The sequence below is a fragment of the Lagopus muta genome, chromosome 6 (genome assembly GCF_023343835.1).
Source record: "Lagopus muta isolate bLagMut1 chromosome 6, bLagMut1 primary, whole genome shotgun sequence".
NCBI classification, from domain to species: Eukaryota; Metazoa; Chordata; class Aves; order Galliformes; family Phasianidae; genus Lagopus; species Lagopus muta.
The window spans coordinates 11,173,133-11,193,375 of record NC_064438.1 but is presented as its reverse complement, the minus strand read 5'-3'; the positions used below and the strand labels follow the sequence as shown (position 1 = coordinate 11,193,375).

The following is a 20,243-nucleotide window of genomic DNA, read 5'->3' as shown; positions in this document are numbered from 1 at the left end:
ACTGATATGAGTTGTTGTAGTCACCTTTTTAAAAGATGTTCAGATGTGTAGCAAAATATAGAGAAATGATTCACTAGCTTAAAAAAAAAAAAAGTATGTTGGTCAAATGGTCCCTGGCACAGAAACAGCGATTAAAAAATTAAAAAAACAAAACATGAAGTGCTTTTTACTCACTTGTAATTTCTCACTGTCCATATGGGTTTGTGGTCAGTTCACCTGTGATAAAAAAATGTGATACTGGAATGAACTGATACGCACCTAAACCACGTAGCATTTTCTTTTCTGTTAATTCTTGGATAGAGGGATTCTGATTTAGGAAGTCAAATTGTGAAAAGGGACAGTAGTAAACCAGGCAGTTAGGCAATAATTTTTAGCAGTTGTACACAGTCAGGCTCGTCTATAGACTTGTAGAGAGCTTGCAGCCAAGCAGCAGGCAGCAGTTAATACCTGCTAAAAGCATTAACAGTAGCTACGGTTAGGATAGAGGGGATATGCCTTAGAATAAAACCTCTGTGTGTCAGAGGGATTTTCAGACTGTACAAGAGTTATGTTTTTTTTACTAATGTTAGGCAAACTGTTTTGTCTTTGCATTGACTTTACATTGGCCGCAGCCTACACAGAGAGAGCTGCTGGAAAAAAGGGGGGCATTAATACTTTTTACTGTGTGCGGGCCAGCCAGTAGTTAGAGAGGGGGCCCATGTTTTCTTAGGGCTCAGATGGCAAAGCTAAGCATTCAGCCTACAGCAGGAAAAAAGTGCCTTTTTTGTTTTCTGGCTGGAGAGTCCAAGCATTCCCAAAGGAACACAATGAATGGCCCATTTTGTCTGACACTGTTTCGTAGACATAGAATTCTTGTTTTTTCATAATTATTCTTGCCCGTCACTGGGTGTGCACATGACATTTGAGCGTGTTTTAAAGTCTTAACACACTCATGTGCCTGCAATAAAGTTACTCATAACAATCCAGGCTTTCTGCAGACAACAGAGCAGGGTCTGTTGTTTTCACAAGTCACAGCAGCTGGGAGGCAATTGTGAAGACAACAGCTTAATCTAGCTGGAAAATACAGGAAGAAGAGAATATACACTCAATTTCCTTCCATATTATTGCAAACAATGCAGAGGGCTTTTTTTGTTGTGGTTTTTTTCTTTTCTTTGCTCTGGGTGGTCTGACTAAAAATGTGAGTGGCGTAAAATGCACTATTAAATATACTTTGAATTTTCAACTTGTTGCATTTCTGTATTCGTGCTGATGTGCCTAAATCTGTTAAAGGGTGAGAATATTAACCTCCAGGAGCACTTTAAAAATTGTACAATAACAGCCTTATTTTAACCTCATCCATACAGTGTTTACACTGGTGTTGGTTTACAACAAATGTTGAGATTGCTTCTGAGTTACACTAGTATAAATGAAACTGGAATCGGGAACTTGGAAAAAAAAATGATTGCTGAAAACTTCTGTTTGAAACAGCATTAGTTGAAAAATAAAGCTGTGCAGTCTTAGATGTTTGAAAGTTGTATTTTAGCTTCTGTGTAAAAGGACAAGGGCACTCAGTAATTTGTTTCTTTATTACTTGCTTCTGAATCTGTAGATTAATCATATTTGTAAATGCCTCATTTATTTCAGAAGCACATTTACAAACAAAGCATGCAATAAATTAACATGCAGACTCACTTAAAAGGCATCATAAGTAGGCAGTAATCAGATAGATTTTACCCCAGCTATGTTTTCTGGTGAGGTTTTGTGAAATATTGGGAGCAGCTTTTTTTCCTTGATGTAAGGCATGAGAAGTGAAGAGGAACATTCAGTTGTTATGTCAACTGAAGAAAGAGTAAAACGCAATTTAACATCATTTTGATTGGAGGGGTGGGGGCATTAGCAATCACCATTAGCTGTGGTTTCAGTGAGAGTAGATGTTCTCTTTAAAGAAACGGCGATATTTACCCAATTGCAGCAAAGGTGCCTTCCTTTACTGCTCTTGGGAATGCTATATGCAGCAGATTTCCAGTAACCATGGCAGACAACTCAGATGGGAAGGATTTTGATTATGCATAGCACAGAGGTTATAGCAGCGACTGGTAACAGCAAAAGCCAGTCAGACAGTGAGTATGGAAAATGAATGAATGATTTGAACACAGTCCAGGCTTCCAGGAGAGAGAATTGAGATCAGATTGGCATATACTGAAAAAGTACAATATGAATGTTGAGGTTACTTAGATGTTCACTGTGCTGTTAGTAAGATTGCTGCAAATAGTGTGGTGCCACAAGCACCAGCCAACTCTGGGGCAGTGGTATCAGGGATGCACATGCCAGAAATGCTGTGGATATTCTATTCAGCCACAAGCATTAAATCATTTAGGCACACTACTGACCTCACAGTAATCAAAACCTCTCCTCTCTATTTTCCTTAAAATGCAACACCACACCTCTCCCCTGCATTTTCCTTTGAATACAATAGCACCGTTGTCCCAAATGAACTTACTGATTAGTTGATCTGTGTATTTTGCTTTAATCCCATTCACCCTCACATCTCAGGAATCCTATTTTAAAATAGTATTTTCTTATATTTTCTTTTGTCACAATTCTGGAATTAGGCTAACTTGAGAAAAAAAAAAAAGGAAAAAAAATCCTAAAAATCCTTTTGAATAAGGTATCTAAACTTAAATGGAAACTTATATCATGAAAAGTGATGTCTAACTGGCAAGAAAGTGGAGACAAAAGCATGTGTGAGCCAAAAAGGAAGATTGAGGAAAAGCACTGATTACTGTGAAGACCCTTGCCTTCACTAGGGAGGTTTTTTCTAAACATCTTTTCACAAAGATTTTTGTGAGTGTCCTCATACTACTTTTCTATCTCAGCTTTTCTTGTATTTGAGACCATCCAAATGCCAAGGAAACCAAATATACTTTATTATGGTTTCGTGATGAAAGTCTACTGACAGCTTTTGGGCAGGACTTTTTTGGTATCAATGGCCTGGAGAGGAGAATTAACTGCCAGATTGCTGCCTTGTGTGAAAATGAAATGAAAGTGAATACTACAAGTTTTGTGAGGAAACTGAAGGTGAGGAATGAGATAATTAAACGAAGGAGGAAAAAAAAAAAAGGTTTCATAAATAGAAGAGTCATAAATAAATACAGTAATAATAGATGCGACTAATGGAGTGCTTTCCAAATATGTTTTTTCTCTTACTGAGGTTGTCTACTGCTATGATTAGCAGACGTGGCTTACTGATCTCTTCACTTAGCAGAGAAATGTTAAATGTATCATGCTCAAAGTAGCTCCTTTAAGAGGTGGAGGTGGTCTTCCCAGAGGAAGTTTTTAAGTAAGACAGGTATTGTGTCCAATCTAGTCACTCAAATGATGGCTATCCAGGAGTGCAGCAAGCAGGTGATATAGCAGGGTGGGTCTTGGAACACTGAAATACTAAGTGAGGGCTTTGGAAAAGATCAGGGCAGCATGGTCTACATATTTACACACATATATAACATGTATATAGAGATATATATTTCGAATATATGAATCTGTGTGTGTATATATTATATATTTGTGCATGTATATATGATGAGCGTTATTTTCTCTTCATGCTTGGAAATAAACGAGCATCTCTATGGATGTTTGTACACATACATATACATACATATACAAACATGATTTTGCTTTTCCTTTAAGAAATTGTTTAATAGGGAAGTTTCTGCTTTTTAAAACTTGTGGCTTTATAATGGCATGTTAACACACACTGACTTCCCTAGAGAATGCTGGTAGTGCATACTTTAAAGAATAATCTTCTCCTAACAAGTAATCTCCTAACAAGTAAACAAAGTTCCACAAAGATATGTCCAGTGTATTCAAACATTGTCATGTATAAGACAATGCTACAAATACTGAATTTCTGGGCAGTTATTTCCTCAATAGTTGAACTCTCAAACACCTTCAGAGTGGAGCACAGTGTCTTACAAATAAACAGATGTAACAGATGTGTTAAACAGATCTATCTTAGGAAGTGTTTTGTCTTCTCTTATTTTGGTAGCCTGTTTGGATAGACATTTTTGCTGCGTTCCTTCTCTTCATTCACGTTGGCCAAATGACCAAAATTAGGTTAACAGCAACTTACTTCCCAGATCTGTCACTTGGGCTTGCCTTTGCAGCTCGCAGTTTTGCAAGATATTATGTTAGGCTGGGACGTTCCACTCTTGACTGTACCACCAAGTCAACCCTCATCCTTACTCTTGTTCTTTTTTTTTCTTTTCTCTCTATATGTCTCTTTCGTACCTGTTTCAATGTATGTGGGAAGTGTCAGCACTAACTAGTTCCTACTTTGGGGAAAAAAAAAAGTAGCACTTCAGTTGCTCCTGCAAATTCTTTCACCCTCTGAGCAGTGATTAATATACAGGTTTAAGAAGAATTTTTAAACAAAACCTGGAAAAAAAAAAAAGGAAAAGAGCAAGTGTGCAGGCTAATGGTGTACCCTGAGGTGAGCAAAGTGCATTTTATTAACAAGCCAAGCATAGCAAAAAAGCTATTCTACAGTGAAATTAATAATTACCAAAAAGATTTGCTAGCATTATTGTTGTATCCTTTATGAGAATATGGGCAACATGTTTAAAAAACATGGGAAGTGTGAATCAAAGCCCAAAGATTCAAACTGGTCTCAAATTTTTAATGTGAATTCTATTCATATGCCCCTGGTGCATAGACTGAAATATAGTCTGTGGTTAAGAACTGTCTTCAGAGTTGTGCCACTTAACCTGAAAATTGTATCTGTTCCTCTGATAGTATGGATTTTTAATTTTCTTTACAATCCTGCTTTAACAAAGCTTTAAGGTAGAAGGGCATCTTTGTGCCACATGTAGTAGGTGCCTGGCTATAATACATAATTTCAGCCCCAAATATTTTCCAAAGGCAAGGTTTGTTTATTAACTGAACCCCATGCTGAGATTCAATCAATCTAATACAGGCAGAGTTTGAAGTTGAACATTCAAACGTATACCCATATATCTTGGGCATATATCTTACATAATGATGTTGGCCCCAGACATCTTTCTGGGTTTGTTTATGTCTGTTATGGATTCCCCTCATTATCCATTCTGTTTGAGGGATTCCCTATGGATTCAGCCAGTTTATTGCATACTTTTTTAATTTTATGCCAAACTGAACGTTCTGAGTGGCAGCTTGCATGGTAGCTCTGTACAGCTTCCTCTCAATTCCAGAGATAAATGTTGTGATTAAGGTTAAATAAAATAATAAGGAAACCAACGTACTGCAAAATGGTACGTAGGAGAATGCCCCAAGAGAGGTGAGAGAGTTAGAGAAGTAACAGGAATGATACAAAAATTAAGATGTCGACTACTTTTCCTATTTCTATTCCTTTTAATTACCGTTAACAATTAGAGCGATAATTCTGTGGTTTACAAGATCTTCCTTACTGAGCATCTACAGTGGGAAAACTCATTGATTAAATTTCGTCAGAGAGAAGGGATGCTTTAATGTGCCAGTGGCTAAGCACGTGTGCACACAGCTCCCGGTAACGTTAATTGGAGTGGCATATGCAGATCAGCTGGAACACAACCTTTAATAGAGAAAGCGGAGATTGGTGTGGGCCGCGATCCGCTCTCAGGAGTGGGTGCTCCTTTGCTGAAGTAAGGAGAGTTTCTGGGGCTCTTCTCCCAAAAGATGAATGCCGCCCTTATTGTATGCAGCGAATAGTATCCATTTAGTTCTTGTAGAAGAGTTTACGTGAAGTAATATATGGCCCAAAGAAACTAGAGCTAAAAGGCAGGTTTTTCTTATAAAGCCTTTGCATTATGAAAAAGGTTGTTTTCAATCTGAAAACTAGGATTTATAAACACTTAATTCATCAGTTCCCCGTGCCTTTCATTTGAAATAAACAGCCAGTAATATTATTTTAAAATAAGGCAGAAGGTGTAACAAAAATGAAGTAATGTTTTGAGAAATATGTGATTGATGATTAAAAAACAGAGAGAGAAGGGGGGTTGCGGGGTGGTCAGTCCAGCGTTCATTAGTCAGGCAAAACTTCTATTTAAGTGTGCATTAAGTCAGGAGGACTAGACAGTGTGTCTGGAAAATTATTCTTTCTTTGAGCGTAGTCTCTCAGAAATATCCCCTTGTTCCTTAAACTGAAGGCATCCTTTGACCGACGTAGTTATTTTATATCTATTGATGCTAGAGAAAACAAAAGAAACTTTAAAACCTGGAAACATAAACATCATTGAACCACTCAAAAAGAAAAAAAAAAGGGGGGGGGGGGGGGGGAGGGAGGGTGGGAGAGGAGATGGGGGAAAGGAAAAAAAAAAAAAAAAAGAGAACAGAAAGAAATCACAGTGGATGTTTTCCAGGAGAGAACATGCTATGCTGTGTAAAGGGGGCTAGTGTAACAAGAAGTCATCTATTCTTGATTTCTTTAGACAGCTAGAGCTTTGTGCCTTGTCTAGTTTCTACGTTTTAAGAGCTTGTTCTGTGTAGCAGAAATAATACAATAAATGGGTTTAACCACATTTGTCTCAGCTAGACAGTCTGCTTTGTCAAAGATTGCTGGTACAACATAAACAAATTATGTGTTTGTAGTGCCTTTCAATGAAAGCCTATCTAACAGAGTAGAGATTGTGTTTCGGCAGCTGTAGATTTAATCTCCTACCTGTCAGTTAAAACAGGCATTTCCTGAGCAGATAAGGCCTGGCTGTGGAGGGGGGGACAGCCACAGCTGGACAAAGGGCCATTGTTGCTGCCTGATAATGCTATGTAGATTTGCCTGTGCGTTTCATTGCACAAACTCCGGGCATGCTGCAGTTGCAGAACCAGCTCTTGAGCGTGGATTCGGCAGGCAGAAATTGAACTGCAGCCCCGCTCCGTGCTCCTGCTTCCTACCGACTGCCGTGAGCAGCTGAAGAAAATAGCCCCACTAAGAGCGGGAGTGCGAGCGGAGGATTTGTGGCAGTCTGTTGGCAAGCCAAAAGCTCGCTTTAAATAATGCTGGAGTTCTTACAAAGCAGAGAAAGCCAGAAAATTGGAAGGCTGGCATTCCTTCTTGAATATCGAGGGTAGTCTGCAGAACAGGCAGCACAGCAGTGTGGATTTGGGTTTGAAGGATAGCTGTTGCTGGAATTTTAACACCCAAACTTGGATAGGAAATACCTAATGCTCATTTAAAAATGGATTTCCTGGTTTTCTGCCTTATTTTACCTTTTAAAAGATTTTATTCTTTCAACATGTTTTTATAGATGAATCATAAATGCTGTAGAAACTTGAGGAGCCAATATAACTGACTTGAGCCAGACACAGTTGGTGTAGGAAGGAAGCAGGCTGTGTGTATGTCGCTGGGATGTAAGAAGCCCTCTGTTGCTTACTCCCAGATCTGCAATAATTACTGTACACCTAGCAGTGGCAATCACCTCAGTCACTGTATGCAAACACACCAGCTTCTTGGAGCCTTCTCTGAGTAAAGATGGTCAGGTTGTGTCAGAATCTGAGGAATCCTAGGAAGAGATGGAACAAATTAATTTTTGCATGCAATCAGTATTCTGATTTGACTTTGATCTCTAGACGCAGGAGTTTTCTGCCTTAAACCAGTTCTGCACGTAATTGCCTGTGATAACCCTTTGTGTTTCTATCTAGACATTCCATAAACATCATGTGATTTGGGGAAGTTATCTAGGTTACTCTCCTGCATTAGAACTCCTTCAAAAATATATCATAAATACGAATATTTTCACTGGGTGTGAATAACTCCTTTAACCCAGCCTCTTGCACATTATCAGGTTAGGCTTGAGGAAAAATAGCAACACTGTCTATGTAAAGGGAGACAATAAAGGAGGGTTAATTCATAGAGGACTAAATACCTGAAGAAAGCAGCCATAGGACTGGGTGAGATGGAAAAGACATCTCCTTTTCATAGCTGTGACTCACCTCCACCTTTGTGTCCTGCCAGCACAAAAGCCTTCATGAGCTAAACTCATGCTGCATGTACCTGTTCCAGTGCTGCCTCACTCTGAGTTTCTAGCAGAGCGTGTCCTTCATTAGCCATAGCTTTCAACTGTGGGTAGCCCTTTATACAGTTGTGCAATAGGATGTAGAGGTTACAATCTGTGGATTATAATGGAATTGCTTTGTACTTGCTCTTCATTGTTACTTCTGCATTGGAAAAAGAGACCAGGGTCACTTTGTATCAGTGTCCTCCAGTGTAGCCTGCAGACAGAACATGGTCTTTGAGCTTGAATTAATTAATGTTTGTATTCAATAGCTGGATGTGCTTTGCAAAATATAGTTACAATACAGAATGATTACAAACCCTTGAATGTTGTCAGGAACATAGAAAACTAAACGCAGTGTGCTGATCGTGATGAAATTCTTCTCATATTGAAGTAAATGGCAGAGCACCTATTAGTCAGTTAGTCCTGACTGTTAGATATGTCTTGTAGTTTTTTCGTATCATTGACAAAAACAACCTCGAAGTTTTGGTTGGAGGAACTAAGAGATGTCTCTGTTTTCATTCTCACTTATTCTGGAGTTGTTTTTTAGAGCAAAAGACTGTCCTTCCTTTAGCAGTCATCAGTGTTGTAGAGTTATGTGATGTTTTGCGCTGCACATTGCAAGCCCTTCTATTGAGGGAACTGGTTTCCCATTAATAACTAGTGATGGCTACTACTCAAAAAAAGAACTCCCTCTTGAAAGGATGTGGGGGGGAAACTCTGCTCGAAAGCACCAATATGAAATGCAAATTTTGAAAGCATCTCCTGCTTTAATTTTTTCCATCAACAGAAAATTTCAGCATACTCCAAAAATCTTGCATGTTTTGATATCACCGTATAAACATAAGCTAATGGGGAATTTCTGACATAACTCATATTTAGATTTGAGCTCAGGTAATGGAGCTTCTGTATATAAACTATCAACAAGTATCATTAAGCTGCAATATTTTTCATATTTCGGCAAGAATAAGACAAGGTGCAAATGAGAAGCATACATCTTCACTAGTCTTCGGAAATATCTGAAATAATTGACTTGCTCACTCTTCTGTGATGGCTTGGTGACCACTAACTGTGACAATTTGCATAATAGTCAACTCTTCACTTCTGTAGAGATAACTGTTTGTATCTGATTAAAATTAGGACTATTTTAGTTCTCTTGACTTTTCGAGAAGTTGCAAAAATAGAGATTTGCTGTTATGCTTTAACCAAACAAATGCACACATGGGGATAACAATATGCTGAGTTTATGCAGATTTTACAACACAAATCTGAATAAAATACCCACTAATAGACCCTTAAGGAGTAATAAACACACATGAATTTTCCTTAGTTGCACTTTAAAGTGATTTTAACATACTACTAGACCTTAACAATAATATTTAATTGACAAGATTATGCATTTGTATGGATTGAAAAGGTGGTAGATCTCTAACTCCAAATGAACTATAAATTCAGTTTTGCATAACATGTTTTATTTATTTCTGTACAGCAGAAATGTTCTCCATCCCTCCTAGTGAGAGTTTCTTAAAATACAGACAATTTAAATAGATTTAATTACCATTTATCATACTCTTCATGAGATCATCTTCAGTTGAATTCTCTACTTCCAGGTAGTCAAGAAAGCTGGATAAAAACAGGGCAATGCGACAAGAAGCTAGTAGAAAAGAAACAGGAGCTAGTGTTCTAAAACATTTTGTTTTCTGTGTGGTTGGTAGCATTTTTCTGTTGCTCCCTTCTTTATTTCCCAAGCAGATGGAATTTATGTTCAGTTCATTTAAAGTTTTGAAGTAGAGAGGAAGAAGTAATAAAAAGTAAGAATGCTCTCTTTCTCTCTATGATCATGGCCACAATTTTCACATTAATGCTGTGGCCAGTGCAGTAGACTTAAACCTCCAAATCGTGCTGAATTGTTGGGCAAATGGAAGGAACAGAGGGAAAAAGAAAGAAAATAGCAGTTAGAATTCATTTACAAATTCTGTAGCGGATTACGTATTTTTCATACTGTTTCCTATACAAAATGTTCTCACTTTAAAGTCTACGGTATCTTTTTTACAGTTTATTTGCCAGCACTTCCCCTGGGATCTCATTGGCAGACATGTTCTTTGTGGCTCATGTACTTCACTGAGAGGAAATATTTTTCAATTAGACTGAAGATAATTAGATGGCAGATAAATTAGAACATAATATACGTCCCTATATAGTGATATAGGCTCTACTGATTCTATATTGCTAGCAGGAGCAGAAAGCAGCTGGTGTATAATTTTCAATGTGGGAGCTATGTCAATGCAATTTTGTGTCTCTTAGCTATGATGCAGTGCCTGCGTGATCACTTCGGGCCGGCTGGAGCACACCTTCCATAGGTTGTCCTTCCTTCTACACAGTAACAGATGATTCCTTGGGATCGTTTCTGCTAGATGAGATTTCTCACTTAATTGTTTGGGTCTGCTCTCACATATTATCTTAAAATTAGAGAATGTTAGACATTGATGGTGCATTAATTCAGAGTCTTGATAGTTCATCAGCTATATTTCTGAGCTCAGAACAAAAGGCCCAGCCACCACTGGCACACAAACTGGCCAAGTCCTTTATATCTGTTAACCCAGCCTGACAGTCACTTTGCTTCATCAGAGTACCACAAATAAAACAGCCAGACCATTCAATTGTAACCAAAAGATCTTTTCATTTTTTCAGTACAATTCTTCTGCAGTTTACTAAATAGATCATTTTGGGGACCGAAAAAAGAGCTCAGTCACAGCATGATTTCATTTGAATACTGACAGAGCTGGGCAGGAGATTAGGACACAAACCTGCACAAATCTTAACACTGCTTTGAAGCATTGTGGTCTCTCTGACTTTCAATACCTGACTTCTGGTCAGGACTTCCTTACATCTATATGCTTTGTGATGGTTACTTTCTTGCACTGTCACCAATATAATCTAATAAAAATAAAAGCAATTTCACATTTTTTTCCCCTTTTATTTTTGTCTCACAAAGATCAATAACAACAACAACAAAAAAAGCCTTGTTTTTAAATAAAATTCCACTGTCATTATAAAAACAATGGAGTCATATGTCATATACAGAGCACTTAAAGTAGAGGTGAGGTAAACACAGGGTATTTAAAATCATGTATTAGTGTAGTGTTACTGTGGGCAAAAACACTGCCTTCAGTGGCAGTAAGATTTTTGAAATGAATGAACCTAGAATGTAATTTACTGACCCAGCAGACATTATAACCATTATTTTCCAGCAAATTCTTCTATAGCCCTAGAATTTTTAAAGGAGAGTGTAGAAAATTCTAAATATATTTTTACTATGGAAATTAAATCTTAATGATTACCTAAACAGGATAAAGTTGTAGTCTGGCCATACCAATTAGTTAAGAAATTCAAAATTCTTAGAAATTCAAATTTAAAGAGTGGAAAGCTTAAGGCTGCCTGTGCATTAGGTTTTTGCAGAAGTGCATTGCAGTGCTTAGTTCATACACTAAATGTGCTGTACATCCTAAAGAAAAAAATAAAGTCAATTCAGCAAGTTCCAGTGAGTGTTTCTGAGATAACACATGGTGGAGTACTCCTTTAGATTCAGTACAGATCATGGAATTTCTGTAAGTTGAGTGTCAGGATCAAATCGTTCTCTGGTGGGAGAATTCAAAGGCAATGGTTTCAACTGGTTGGATGTTGAATTACTCTAGAGATCAGAGTGTATTTAGCCTATCACGTTGTTTTGTAGTAGTGCTGGGTGCAGTGATAAAATTTTACAAAGTCTGTGCCTGCTCTTAATGGCACTTTATTCTCCCCTTTCCTGAAGCCACCTGCACAGGAGAGGCAGCTTGTCAAGTTTGATCTTGAGAAGTTGGAGAGAAATTTGGCCACCAGCTTGGGTTTCTTTCTGTTCTTGGAGTCTGTGGTCAGCTCAGCTACACAGAAGTGTGCGAGCCACCTTTTTTGCTTGCACTGCTGCCATCATTTTCTCTGAATGCCTTTGCTTCTGTAACTGCAATGCTAGTTGTTCTAGAAGCAGTTTTGTTTTTTAAAGACAGAACCCTTCCTGTTCCTTAGATGTTCTCACGAGTTGTGCTGTGTTGCCTGTCCAGAAGAGGTCATTTTCATTCAGTGTAATTTCCATTGCTGTGGTAAACTGTATCACTCTGGCTCCCATTTGCCACACAACAACACTAAGCATAACTGACTTTCTAACAAGGACTGTCCAGCCTAAGACTTCTAAGATTAGCATTCACGTACCTCTGGGACAAAGCACTGCAGATTGCTCAGCTTATCAAATGGGCCACCAGCTTGTATCATTTCAGGGAGAATCAAATTGGAAGTTGCTTCTTGAACTAATCAGGGCTGATTTGCTCTAAAGTTGCTTCCTGACTTAGATCTCAGGCAAGGAAGTGCTGTAATCAGTTCCCAGGGGCTGTCAGAGTTGTGATGGGATATTAAAGGAATGGTACACTACTTTTTAAGAGTTTCCTGATCTTGGTGGCTGCTTGTGTTTAACACAGTTAAACCTGAGCTTGTTGTATAGAAACAGAAATCAATCTTAAATGTTTAAATAAGAAATCTTTAAACAAGAGACAATTAGATTTGAGGCTGAAGAACTGAATTTTGGAAGGAATATCCCCAGTATTCTGTCAGGGTTTACTCCATTTGAGTTAAAGGTATAGAGTGCAGAATTGTTCAAAACCAGAAATTTACTACCCATCACACACACACATACACAAAAAGAAAAAAAAAGAAAAAAAATCGTCATGAAAGAGAAAATGAGTCCCCCTGAGTGTCACTGTTTGCATATTAGCCCATAGTATGGGCTCTGCCAAGTTGCTCTCTGACTGACTGCTGCAGATGCTCTTTCTCAAGTATTCTGAGTGAGATCTTTAGTGCAAGTCTTCGGGGACAAACAATAGCACCTGTTCCTCACAAGATAGCAGCCCAGTTAGTTCATTCATGTATCTTTAATGAAGCTCTAGGGCAGATGGCAAAAAATGGCATCATCAACAACTTAGCACAGAGGAGACAAAAGGGGAAAGTGCCGATCCAACAATACGCTATTTTTACGAATGCAAAGAGACAGTCAAGTTGTTTCTCAGGCATCTGCTATCGTTTTGCTTTTCAGAAAGACCTGAAGAATATCTCAGCAATTAAAATTTCTGGGCACGTAGCCGAATTTATGAAGTGCGCCCATTAGTCCCTCCCAGTTTCTCCCCCCTCAGTAAAATCAAAATAGGGGGGGAAATGCAGTAACAAATCTCCTTGAAAAAAATTGTAAATAAAACCTGTCCGTAGTATTTTTGATACTCATTTCACATCTAACAATACAGTTATCTGTGATGCTTGTACAATCACTGGCCTTTTAATGTTTATTTGTGCTTTTCACCTGACCTGTACTGATAATGGACATCTATGGATAAAGTAATTCTGGATGAAACCAGCACTGACCTAGGAATAGTATTTAACATGTGTCAGTGAGAAGACCAGTGGGAGGGAAGGATTGTCATTTGATATGGCCTTCTTTCAGTAATTCTTTTCAGTGTAAGCTGCCATTTGCACTCTAAATGTAAGTCCCATTTAGTCAGATTTATGTTGATTTATATAGGCCGAGGACCTGATCTCACGTTCAAAGTACCTCATAGACGGGGAGCAGATAGGGCATGTAGATAGAGCATGCAGTAGTAACTCTCCACACTCGCAGAAAACATTGATAGTCTTAAAAAGTCTTTTGGATACCACACTACAGCATTTCATAGCGAAGAAGCCAATGACCATTTTAGGATTGGGTGCTAATAATATGTTTCAGATTAATTTTATGACACCATGGTGTGAAGAGTTACTGTGAGTATATGTTTGCAACATGTAACTCCTGCTCCGTTTTCCTGAATCTTCTGAGTTTGTGTTAGTGTCTTGTACCTGTGCAATTTCCCTTGAAATTCCCTTGGCAATTGAAGGGGATATTTGTGAAATCTTGGGTCCATTGATTAGATGGCGTTTGGAAACTATGGAAAATGATTGTTAATTGTATTATGTTTGAATTCTACAATATCCTGCAGTTGTTTCTATCAGACAAAGACTGTGTTTTCATTTGCTGGACTCCTGTAGAGCCAGTGTAAAGTAACACCGTACAGCAAAACATACACCATTTTATCAGAGGTAAATGCCTGGCCTGGGCATGTGGGGATCAACTCCAATCTAACCAAGTTTAACTCATAACCTAAAACGCACAGCCAGGCTTACCTCAGCTAAAATGAAAGAAATAGCTGCTCAAAGCGAGTTTCTTTCACGCCCCAGTGCCATAGCAGTAATTGCACAAAGACCTTTTTATTATAAGTTGATTTTCTTGAGAAATGGATTTAAAAAAAATACTGTAAAGTGTTTATTTTTTGTTTGACCTTTATTAACCTACATCTTAGGGCTTTCCCAAGAGGAGAGTTGTTGGTAAATTAACCCTCATAGACACACACAGTAGCATTTCTGCACTGCATCAATGGTTATGAATGTAATGGGGATATGACAAGAAAATTTGGCGCTATTTAAACAATGTCATAGGTCACCATATGGGATTTGACCAAAAAAAAAAAAGTTTTTTAGGAATTAAAATGAAAACAAAAATGCTTGAAGTGTACCTTAACTTTTTAATAGTATTTGATACAATTGATTTATGTTGGGATGAAGGTAAACTTTTTTTTCCGTCTAGAGCAGTTTCTTTCTATCTTTAATACATAAATCAATATATTTTTACTTAACTACTAATCATACAAATTGTAGTCAAGCGCTTGGGTGGCTGTGTGGTTCAGAAATGATGGATAAAAACTCCTAGTGATCCTAGCCATTGTGTCATATGTAGCATAAATTAAGGTACTAGGAAAAAAAGCGGGTTTAACAGACACAGTTCTGTCACATCTCCTGTTTTCTCAATGTTGAATGCAAATCCTAGTATAAAGTGAAGAACGTTCTGTTTTTGTTCATTTGTACTCTTTGATACATTTATTAAGGTCAAATTAAATTTGATATAGTAGGTTTTATTCTGAAATGCTCCGTGTATGCAGCTCCATAATTGCCAAGGTACATGATAGTGCATAAAACTATAAAACTGCTTAGACAGATGAGCAATTTATACATTACAGTGAGGTGTGTATGGCAAAGTATGTTAGTTTAATTGGGTGCCAGGATGTTGGAGCCTTAAATCTTAAGAGCTGGAGTATTGTCTAGGAGACTATTTAATACTGCAGTGAATTTTTGAAATGATGTACCTGACCTGTGAAGAAAAATACGATGTTGTAAGATCTCAGAATTAAAATTACCCTAAGGATACTAAAATTTGAACATCAGAGTGGCTACTGCAGTGTTAGATTACTTCTAAAATACTTGTCATTCTGCTGTCCATGACCAAAGATAAGCAGCCTTGTGAAAAATTAACAGAAATGCACACCACTCTTCTTTTTAAAGAATCTATGGCATGTTTCAAAGGTTTTATACTTTTTTACCTCGTGCCAGGGCAGAGAATGTTAACTAAAAATGAAAACAAAAAATCTAGCAAGAAGTAGGAAAGTGTGCAGTTCACTGAGACTGCTACACCTTTGACACTGAGGGAAAACAATGTTAGTTGAGGGCTTTGATGTGATAATGTGAAATTGGCAGGGATTACATTAAGGAGAAGGTTCCGTGAGACTGTGTGTACACAAGAACACTATCAGTACTGCAGAAATACCTGTCAAGACAAATTTGTGCTATTTCTGATCAGAGACTCTCTTCTGTTTAGCAGGTTCAGGGTCACATGCCTCCGCTCATGATCCCAATTTTTCCACACGACCAGCGGACACTGGCAGCGGCTGCTGCAGCCCAGCAGGGATTCCTCTTCCCCCCAGGAATAACTTACAAGCCAGGTAAGCTGACAGGGATGTGAAGCTATTTAACATTTTAAGATATTAACTATAGCTTCTTATGCAATCTGTCTCATATGGAGGATACTATGCTACTGGCATAGCTGGTTGGAAATAGTGTGAAGTTTTGCAGCTCCACTTCAAAAGGCTTCTGGTTTGAAGGATGTAGATGGAATATTAGTTATTGAAATGTTCTGTCTTTTTTTAACCATAATTTCCCCCAAAGTCATTTTTTCTAAATATTGGCCTACTAGTGTGCTAATTTGCATCTGCTCTGCCCTGTGCCATTGTACAAAAGCTATGTGTCCGTAATTAATTGTGTTATCTTCAGTATACTTGTCTTGTGCCAAAATTGTTACTCTTAATTAGTAATAAAAGTCAGAGCAAGCATAGTTTAATTACCAGACTTCAAATGGGCAACTTTTTGTTTGATTTCAATCTAAATAATAAAAGGTTTCAGTAGTTCAATCCTATTCATCAGACTTGTAACAGGTCATATAACCTTGCAGTGAAATATGTTTTGAGATGATTTAGCAAATGTTATGATTTCTTTCTTTTTTCCTCCGAGTTTACAGGACTCCTGGGGAATTCAATTAGGGATATAATGGTTTGAAGCTACTTTCAGAGCCTCCTTGTAAACAGGGCTTTAAATGTTTAAAGACACATTGCCAAAGGAATTCAATGTAGGAAGATAGTTAAGTAAATACGAGTCAACCTTATTTTCATTTGTGCATTCTTTGTAAGTGACCTCAGTCCAGAAGAAGCCACCTTATTTTACTCATTAATTCCCTGTCAAGCTGCTTTTAGCATATTAACCTGATAATAACTACAAAACATAAATACCAGTTTCTTTTTTTGACATGAAATATAAAATGTACAAAGTAAGGCATTGATCCTGCTCCCCCTGATATTAGTGGTATTTCTGCAGTTGACTGCAGCAGGAGCAGGGTCATATCCAAAGTAAAGCCTCAAAATAGATGATATAAACAGTGTGCTAATTAAAAGCCAGGTTGAACCTAAAATCTCTTCTAGCAAGTTTACTTAATATTAGAAGAAATGAGGCCAAACAGGATTTCAGCAAGCATTTCCGTTTGTCCAGCTCAAATCTGCCTCTTTAGTCTAGAGACATTCCTCTTTAAACACCAAATATTTTTAAACACTGAATCTTTTAATTATCTTATCTGAAGTCTTAAAACTCCCCAAGTTCTTTTCCAGTTTGTCTTGCTGGGGCACTATATGCAGGAAGAGATAATGGAGCTCTGAAAGGCAGCTGGCTCTAGACGGCACAGGCTGATGGTCATTCACACATATAACCACCTTACAAGACTTGTGGAACAAGATGTAGGATATTTTCTCTCCAAAGATGTGATAAGAATTGCCAGTTGTAGAAACTGTCTGCAGCACCCTGGCTAATACCTATCATCTTGCAGATGAGAGAAGGCCTGTGTTTTGGTTTCTTGCTTTTCTCATTTTAATTGGAGTAGCTTCCTGAGTAGTCAGTCACACTTCATGATTAAACTGTTGGTTCTTCACCCCTCTGAAAGGTGGCATGTCAAATCGCATCATTTTGCTTTTGGCTCTGTAGGCTACTTGGTACGGCAGTAACTCTGGAGGAAGAATACCAGCATGATTTTCTGCACAGGAACAGATTTTTGCAGTTATCCCAGGGTGTTCCTTACAGTACCTGTTCTAACTCTTAATCAAGCTTGTACTGGTTTGCCTGTGACTCTGTTGATCTCACTGCAGAAGCCTGAAGCTGTCTTCCTTATCTGCTGGAATAAAAAAAAAAAAAAGAAAAAAAAAAAGAAAAAAGCATATAATAATTGTTAAAAGATTGAAACACAGACAGAAATTAAGACCTAGATATCTCAGAACAGAACTATCGGGAACAGAGCTATGTTAGCAGTTTGTACCCTGCTGAAGCTAATAAAGGACCATAGTCACAATGATCTGGCTATGCTCAGAGGCTGGCAAGAAATGAGAGTATTTATGTTTATAATATATTTATTAAACTCTACAAGTGTGGCACAGTCAGGTTAGTTGTTTCTGTTGGAGAGAGATCATGATTAAAAAAAACACACCATAACTACAGTTTCTATTGATTAATTCCTATTTTTGGCACTCAGCACAGTAGCTTAGGAATTAATGAAACTGGAGATTAAGTTACACTTTTCATAGAGAGGTTCTTCAAAGTCATTTCTGAGGAATATTTATGAACTTGACTGCTACTGCTTGTACTCTTCTAGCTTTGTTAGAAATGAAAGTTTCACCTCTAGAACTGTCAGTTTAGACTCATACTTCTGAGGAAAGAAGGGAGATGCATTAACCCTTCAGAGAATTGCAGTTTTCTTTTTGCCAGCCTGTTTGGTTTTTGCTTCTTCATTTTACTCTAGATTGATGTTGGCAAGACTAAGTTTTGACAGTGCCGATTTTCCTTGGCATTCAGAAATGACATTGAAAGGGATTTCAGTAATAGGAGTTGTGGGAGCTGGGCACTTTTGAAACTCTATGTCAATTAGGAAATGTCTAATGGTTGGGTGTGCACATTTACTTTCTTAGCCCACAAAACGGGCTAGATATAAGCCATCTCTGCTTTGGAAGCAGTGTATCCATATTAGGGTACCTTGATGGCCAGGATAAGAAATCTGACCTTGATGCACAGGTAGAGTTATGATTATTTGTGTAAGTCCATGCATGTGTGTTTTCATGGGCTACATGGGAACCAAGTTCATGTCTCTTTGGCTCAGTGTCAAGATATCAGCTTGAGTACTGTTGCAAATATGAATTTAAACCCTGCATTTAAACATAAGTAGGAAAATGTAACAAATTACAGTAAGTTACATCCTCAAGGGGAGGAACTCTAGGAAGGAAAGAGAATTATACAGATTTTGAGGCCCTTCCAGAACATGCCTGCTGAACTCCTGGGCTCTAAAATATTATGAATAGACAACTCACAGAATTGCTGATGTATGGCTATTATTTGTATCTGACAGGACAGTTTCCTACTGCCTGGCTGGATCTATATATCAGGTGACTGTAGCTCTCTTCCCTCATGTTTTGGCAGTGTAGGAGGTGAAAGAGCCAGAAGTTAGCAAGAACTCATGACAAGTAATAATTACATTAGAGAAAAAAAGCCCCAAAGTCCCGTGCTTCGTTACGTATCTCAAAGTCATGTAATATAATTTTCCGGCATGGTAAGTACTAATTGAGAAATCAGAGCTGCATAGACCACCTAATTAATTTTTTATACATATTTCAGTATTTATAGTGTATACTGGATTAATTAAAACTTTAGGGTGCTTGCATCTCAAATGACTGTTGCGACTATTGACCTGCAGGCACTCGACGAGCCTTGCAGAGTACCTGGTTATGGGGTTGCCCCTTATTCCAGTGGGAAACTGAGTGAGGCAGCTGTTAGGAAGCTAATACTTGCCCAGAGGTGCCACACAATTATTATGATTATTTTGCATTCCAAGTACAGCAAAGCAACTATTCTAGCTTTCTGACTGTGACCATGATAGTTACTACTTGGAACTGCTGGGTAACAGAAGTGTTATTATACCTTTTCTTGCACTGCAAATTTTCCCTTACTTAACTAACTGCACGAGCCCACAAAAAGTCAGTGTATCCTTGAATATGATTAGAGTTTCCCCTCTGGTGCCATGGGTAAAATGGCACTGAGTGCTATAAGAAGGAAGATAGCTCCTGCCTCTGTTTTGCAGTGCCTCAGGAGTTACTTCTTTCCAGGTTTGTGTATAGGAGGAAATGAGGATGATGAAAGTAGGATGGTTAGAGAGGAAAGATAGAGGTTCGTGCTGGGCAGGAGCTAGATCATGCTGGCTGTGTAGCAATGCTTTAGGTGACTTTGAAAGCAATGACCACTTTTGCACAATAGTCTTCTACAAGTGTTTTGTGTTCTGTCAGTTATCAGATGTGGAAAGTATCTATGAAATAGATTATTGAAAATAGAGACTTTGAGGCAGGGGGAGTGTAAACATCTATTTAAATGGGTTTCCAGAGTAATATGCTGCAGTGTATTTTCAAAGCATATCTTTTTATTGAATGCAGAAAGTATATAAAGATCATGATTAGAATGATTCAGAAACAAGCCCTGTCTGCCTGCTTAGGTCATTCTGTTTTATATACTAAAATAATTTGCAAGAGATTTTTCTATGCTAGCAACATAATGAAATGTGAAAATTCAGACTGTTTTCCTAGGCCAGTGGCAAAAATAATGAGAAACGCAGTTAAATTTTTGTCATTGTTCTGTTTTTGCTGTGAAGCACGTAAATATTGAGTACTTTGAAGTCATAGCAAAAAAATTAGATGAAATGTGACAAAAAAAAACCTGTCATATTTATTGTCATTTGGCTGGACCTCAGAA

General features: G+C 37.9%; 1 protein-coding gene across 14 annotated transcripts in view; it reads left to right on the top strand.

Annotated features, from left to right (window-relative positions):
* Positions 1-20,243, top strand: part of SOX6 (SRY-box transcription factor 6) — a 371,963-nt gene that overhangs the window by 260,809 nt on the left and 90,911 nt on the right. For 12 of the 14 annotated variants that reach the window (XM_048947792.1, XM_048947789.1, XM_048947795.1 and 9 more), the window contains one exon: positions 15,739-15,862. In XM_048947792.1, coding sequence (XP_048803749.1) covers positions 15,739-15,862 — 124 coding nt within the window. The remainder of the gene's footprint in view (positions 1-15,738; positions 15,863-20,243) is intronic. The other 2 variants (XM_048947787.1, XM_048947785.1) reach the window with 1 other exon arrangement.